This window comes from Tiliqua scincoides, chromosome 6 (genome assembly GCF_035046505.1).
Source record: "Tiliqua scincoides isolate rTilSci1 chromosome 6, rTilSci1.hap2, whole genome shotgun sequence".
Taxonomy (NCBI): Eukaryota; Metazoa; Chordata; class Lepidosauria; order Squamata; family Scincidae; genus Tiliqua; species Tiliqua scincoides.
The window spans coordinates 41735947-41742284 of record NC_089826.1 but is presented as its reverse complement, the minus strand read 5'-3'; the positions used below and the strand labels follow the sequence as shown (position 1 = coordinate 41742284).

Below are 6338 nucleotides of genomic sequence, written 5' to 3'. Positions count from 1 at the left end.
AGGGAGTTGACTACTCCAAGGTAAGCATGCTCAGAACCGCAGTCCAACCCACATGCGTGTAAAGTTCAAAATAAGCGGCTAGCCTTAGTGGGAGGCTTACTTCTTAGGTTTGCATAGGATCCAGTTGTAACCCACATGAACCATCTAGCAAGGGTGTGGTAAAAAACACATCCAAAGCAACTGCCTATACCAGTGGTTCCCACATTGTGGGTCTGGGACCCACCAGTGTGCTGTGACCCAATTTTTGTTGGGTTGTGAAACTGACAGGGCAAATTAGGCTATGTAGGTGGACAGAGCACTGCTGCCCAATCACCATTATAGCCACACCCCTTGGCATTTATAAACCAGGCAGTAGCTTCCAAGGTGCCTAAAAAGTTTGGAAACCACTGGTCTATACAGTACTGTACTTGCCTGAACAAGCCCCTCTTCCCCAGGCCATCACAACCTTCCCGGCACTTCCACTCTCTGTGTAACAGGACCAGGGAGAGCAGCTGGGCTTGTTAACAACCATTGCACCCCCAATTTGCACCCCCAGTGGCGTAGCTAGAAGGGGTGCAAAGTACTAAGTTTTGCATGGAGCCTCCCCGCAGCGTGCAAGGAACCCTTCCCCTCCCCTTTGGATCAATTCCAGAGGGGGGGGGGAAGGCGGAGGCGAATGCGGGAAAGGGGCCGCTTGCACGCTGCGGTGAGGCACCTTGCAAAACTTAGTGCTTTGCATCCCCCTCTGGCTACGCCACTGCTCCCCCCCCCTTGCAGGTTCTAAATTGCTCCGCCCAGCCCGCCTCTGTTCACGGTCAGATGCGCCGAACGGAAGCTACAATCCTATCCACACTTTCCTGGGAGTAAGCCCCATTGACTATTATTGGACTTACTTCTGAGTAGACAAGCATAGGCTTGAGCTCTAAGGCTGCAACCCTATGCCTGCTTTCCTGGGAGTGAGTTCCATTGAACACAATAAGACTTACTCCTGCGTAGGCATGCATAGGATCGTGCCCCAAGGCTGCAATTCTATGCGCACTTTCCTGGGAGTAAGCCCCGCTGGATACAATGTGACTTACTCCGGTACATAGGCTTGCACCCTTGCAGCGCTTGCCACCGCACAGGCGGCGCGCGCACTGCCCACCTCCCCACGCCTTGCAACGCACCTCGCCACCTCCCCTGCCCTGGAAACGTGTCCCACGCCAGGAACTGGCAGCGCCACTCACTCCACCCACCCACCGCGTCAAAGACCTCGCGTCAGAGAGAGAGGGCGTAATGTCTCGACAAAACGCGCAGCAGTTTTTCCTCTTACAGGGATAGCTACTGTGTCCCTTTCCAACCAGCGAGGAGGGCCTCCTCCTTCTGCCTGCTTACTGGCCGGCCCCGGCTTTTGCAAGGGCTTGGCTCTGATGGCAACCATGACATGCGCCATGGTGGCACTTGGGTGCAGCTGGGGACTGCCTGGAAATCTGCTGCTGCCTCCTCCTAGGCCGGGTGGGCAACCTTCCAGCTTGAGGGATGCCATGTGCAGGAGAGAGAATTTCAGCAGGTGCAGCTTCACACAGGTGAGAAGCTGCACCTGCTGAAATTCTCTCTCCTGCACATGGCATCCCTCAAGCTGGAAGGTTGCCCACGCCTGGCCGAGAGTGTGCACGGGTTTGCGCAGGGAGGGAGGGAGGGGAGGGAGACTGTGTTCCGGCGTTGGCCCGAGACTCTGAGGCGCCCTGCCCCTGGTCCTCTGCTGCTGGCAGCCTGGGCAGGGGCGCGCGCGCCTATTAGGAGGAGCGCGGTAGCGATGGCGGCTTTCGGAGAGACTTTTCCTGCCACTGGATACTGTTCCCACCGGCGGCGGGCGCGGGAGCGGCTTTCCAGCAGCCCTGCTGGTGCGGCGGAGGCTGCCTGCGCGGGAGGGCGGCGCTGAGCATCTCCTCTGCCTCCCCTCCAGCCGCCCGCAGCCCCGGAGCGCAGCACCGCCATGGGCGTGCTGGAGAGGCTCAGGAAGGAGTGGTTCATCCTGGGAATAGTCCTGGTCATCACCGTGGCCAAGCTGGAGCCGGCCTTTGGGGTGAAAGGGGGTAAGTCTCGCCTGCCGGGGGGATGCTTGGCCGTGTGCAGCTCGCCCTCTTTCTCCTCCTCCTCCTCCTCCTCCACATGCTTCACTGGCTTGTTTGCAAACAAAGAGGAGGAATGGGGAGGCGGGAGGGGGGTACCAGGTTTCCTCCCCCGTAGCAGCCCAACCCTAAGTGGGTCTACTCAAAGGAAGTCCCATTAATGGGGCTTGCTCCCAGAAAAGTTGCATAGGATTGCAGCCTAATCCTATACTCAGAAGTCAGTCCCATTATAGTCATTGGAGCTTACTCCCAGGAAAGTGTGGACAGGGTGGCAGCCTTAGAGCCCAATCTTATGCCTGTCTACTTAGAAGTCCCATTAGCGTCAATGGAGCTTAGTTCCAGGAAAGTGTGTAGAAGATTGGCGCCCAAGAGCCCAATCGTATGCCTGTCTACTCAGAAGTAAGTCCCATTATAGTCAATCGAGCTTATTCCCAGAAAGTGTGGCTAGGGTTGCAGCCTAAATCAGCAAGCGGAGGTTAGGCTTGGGGTGGGGAGTCGATCATACAGCAACCCTTTCTCAGTGGCGTAGCTAGAGGGGGGGTGTAAGGCACTAAGTTTCGCAGGGAGCCTCCCCGCAGCGTGCAAGCCAATGCCTCCGTTTTTCACCCTCCGCCTGGAATGGCTTGGAAAGGGAGGGGCCGCTCGCACGCTGCGGGGAGGCTCCTTGCGAAACTTGGTGCTTTGCACCTCCTCGAGCTACGCCACTGCCCCCCTTCTCTTTCCAGCTGTGCTTCCCACTGTGTTTACGAAGCTGCTTCCCAAAACAGTAGCCCTCTGCTTAGGGGTGCTGTGAAGCGCGATCGCCTCCCCCTTTTGGGTTGGCACCCCAGCTACTCTGGTGCTCTCAGCACAGCACTTTTCAAACTCCTCAGCAGAATGAAATATTTGACACGTTGCACAGAAAGAGAGCTGGCTGTATGTCCCAACTTCCGCATGCGCTACAGCACAGCTGGGACAGACTGGGGGGGGACTGAAAGAGGGGGCTTTATAGAAGCAGTTCAAATGGAAGGAAAAGGGATTTCTCTTTAAAAGAATTGGGATGTACATGCCAAGTTTCTAAGGCAGGACAACAGTGTGTCAAGATCACCTGTAGAAGTATCTTTAGCAACAGCTGTCCACATTCTCCCTGGTGGTAATTCTTGTTCTGAATTCAGATTATCAGTCTGAAGTAAAAATGGGGATGGGGGGGGGGGTCATCCCTAAATTGGAAAATTGCTGAGTCTCATATTAACCTGCTCTGCAAGTCACCACTCTCAGAAACCTGTGTGTGTGTTCTTGTGCTTCATTAATTCTTCTAATCATAATTGTTATATTTGGAAGCTGCTTCTCAAATTTAAAACAGAATTTAAACAAATATCTTATTAACTGAGAGTGTATTAACATGACTTCCTTAACATCCAGATAATGAATCCATTTCATCTGGGAAAATCGCTTGTGTTTAATCTGGGATAATTGCCTCTCTTCTGGAGAGAACTACTTGGAATGCATGAATTATGTATATAGATTACCCCAGTGTGCAAGCAAGCTTACAGTACAGTCTTGTTAGTTTTGTCCTCTTCGGATTCCAGGAAAGAGCAGACTTCCCAACCGCTGATCCTCTTCTAAAGACACTAACCTATTGACACACCACACACACAGATGTGTGTAACAGTGACAGTGTAATCCTGTACGTGATTGTCTAGAAATAAACTCCACTGCGCAGATCAGGACTTACTTCTGAGTAAATATGCATAGGATTGCGTTGTGACTCCTTACTAAGCACCATGACTAACATGTCCCATTAATTTTTGTTATGCTTAGCCCTGCTTCATTTTATTGGATACAGCTTTGTGTCTGTTGCAGGTGGGAAGTTTAAACTTTGTATCTTTCGTAGTATACCACTTCTGGATTTGAATGGTAACCAGCCTGATGCATAGCTTTAACTTTACAGACCGTTCTTGTTTGGATGTCTAAACATAATCTTCCTTATTGTAAAGTTTACTGACTAGGATATGTGATCTGCTCCGGTGCACGCTCATTTGAAAGTAAGGGAGTGCAATGGGAGCTTCTTCCAGGTAAGTGTGCCTAGAGATGGCAGCTGTCACGTTTTTGAGAATGGCAGCAAAGAATGAATTTACTTCCTACAAAATATAAACCTTTGATACTGAGTGAATGGGTCATTTACTAAACGTGTATAAATTATAATGGGTTGATCTGCTTTAGCTCTTAGTAGCCTGTTTCTGTGAGATCCCAGAAAGTACTGATCTTCTCTCATCTTATCTGACACATTCTTTACCTGGTTCTGCAGGATTGGTAACATTGCTTGGTGTTTTAATCACTACTCTTTAAAAGGAGGTATGCTTCCCTGGCTAGCTGATAGCTCTACAGCTGTTGTTGACTCTGCAGAATCATAGTGTCCTAATGTTTGTATAAAGAGAACATTTATAGAGTAGGAAAGGACTCTCTACAGATTAACCTGGGCAGAGGCCGCTGCCACTTATATTCATTCCTCCACAATGCATCTAATGCTGACCCAAAGATAAGTCCCACTGTGTTCAGTGGAATGTAGGCTGCAGTTCTATAACTGGAAGTAAGTTCCAATGAATTCAGTGAGTCTGTCTTCTGAGTAAATATGCCTAGAATTGTGTTCTTATTCCCTCACTAGTTAGTGTGCTAAAGATTGCAATTTGTTTAATAATATGTTTAGGATGGTTGCTGTTAGTCTGTTCAGTGATGAAGGAACTCTTCTTTCTGGGAAATGGACCACAAAGGCTACAACTTGCTCGCAAAAAGGGGACGATGAGGACAGAGAGAGAATTCTAAGAATGGGTACCTGGGTGTTCACTCTTAAAGGCATGAAGGATGCAGGTCTAATTCTTGCTATTGCCTGCTATTGTATTGGTTTTCTGCAACCTCTGAGTTTGACAGTGCTTCAGTAGCTACTTGAGCCCTGAGCAGTTGCTCTTGAAACATGCAGAGGTACTATTAATAGGTTTGGGAACAATGATGATTTCTGCAGGTCCAAGCCTTGAGTTCACTCTCCATTTGCTATGGGAGTGGATGCTTAAGTGCACAATCCTATCTCCAGCACTGGTGTAGCGGCAATGCAACCCTGAGGTAAAGGGATAAATGTTCCCATACTTGAGGAGGCCTCTGTGACTGCCTCCCCACTACAGGATGGAGCGCACACCCCATTGGCACAGTTGCACCAGCACTGGAAAATTGGATAGGATTTGGCCCTAAGGGACCATCTCATGTCCATGTCTGTTGCAAGCCAAGAGCTCACTTTCTAATTCATCTTTGTGCCTGGCTGGTTGCATATTTCTGGGGTAAAGCTGGAAGTGGACATGGGGATATTTGCTTAGAATCTTCAATGCTTTGTTTACACTCCTTAGTTATTTTTGTTTTGGACTTCCTTTTTTAGAAGGGGTTTTTTTTTTAACTTAAAGTGGGATAGAAATTGAATTATATGGCATGAATTACATGAATTACATGAATACGTTACATGAATTACATATGTTATTACATATACAGGCACAATAAATACCTATTTCTGTGTTTTGAGTGATAACCATTTTGAACAGCTCCTGGGCATCAATTCTTGAGAGTTATTGAGTTTTAATGGGATAAAAGTTGGAAGCAAAGCTACAACTGTGCATCTTTTGAGTTTCATGGCATCATTTTTCATTATTCACCTGCCCTGATTGCAGGAGATCTTGTGGTGCCCTAGTGCACAGTTTGGGAACCACCGATTTCATGAATGATGAAGCCCTCCTTCCCCAACTGACCAGTCTCCAGGCAAAATGTGAGGAAGTCCTTTGTAATATTCACTTTCTCCCCTTTCTATCAAGTTTGTATACTTAACGCTTCTTTTGAGTTGGAGGAGTGCACATCCTCTAGTGTGTCCCCTTCTTTAAATGAAGAAGAAAACAAATGCCTGGCCTTTCAGTCACCATCACTTCTGCAGCAGGGCTACTCAACTCACTTCATTCTGTGTGAATTGAATATTGCATTATGGATTTTTGAATTTCAACCTACAAGATTCTTCTACAGAAGTTAAAACGTAGGAACTGGTTTTGAGCAGATTACCCAGATATACTGTAATCCCGAAGTCGTCTTACTGCAAATATACATTAGAGTGGCATGGAATGTAAATTATAGTAATTACCGAAGAGTAATGATAGATCTAATAAAAAGGGCTAGACCTGGCATTACATCTTTTAATGAAAGATTTTGGTTTTATTCTTTAGCTTGAGAATCGGACATAAA

The 6338-nt window shown here is 48.4% G+C and overlaps 1 protein-coding gene across 1 annotated transcript in view; it reads left to right on the top strand.

The window, feature by feature from the left end:
- Nucleotides 1–1819: 1819 nt before the first annotated feature.
- SLC10A7 (solute carrier family 10 member 7) overlaps nt 1820–6338 on the top strand; it is a 183537-nt gene continuing 179018 nt past the window's right edge. The window contains exon 1 of the mRNA XM_066631959.1: nt 1820–2054. Coding sequence (XP_066488056.1) covers nt 1955–2054 — 100 coding nt within the window. The 5' untranslated portion in view covers nt 1820–1954. The remainder of the gene's footprint in view (nt 2055–6338) is intronic.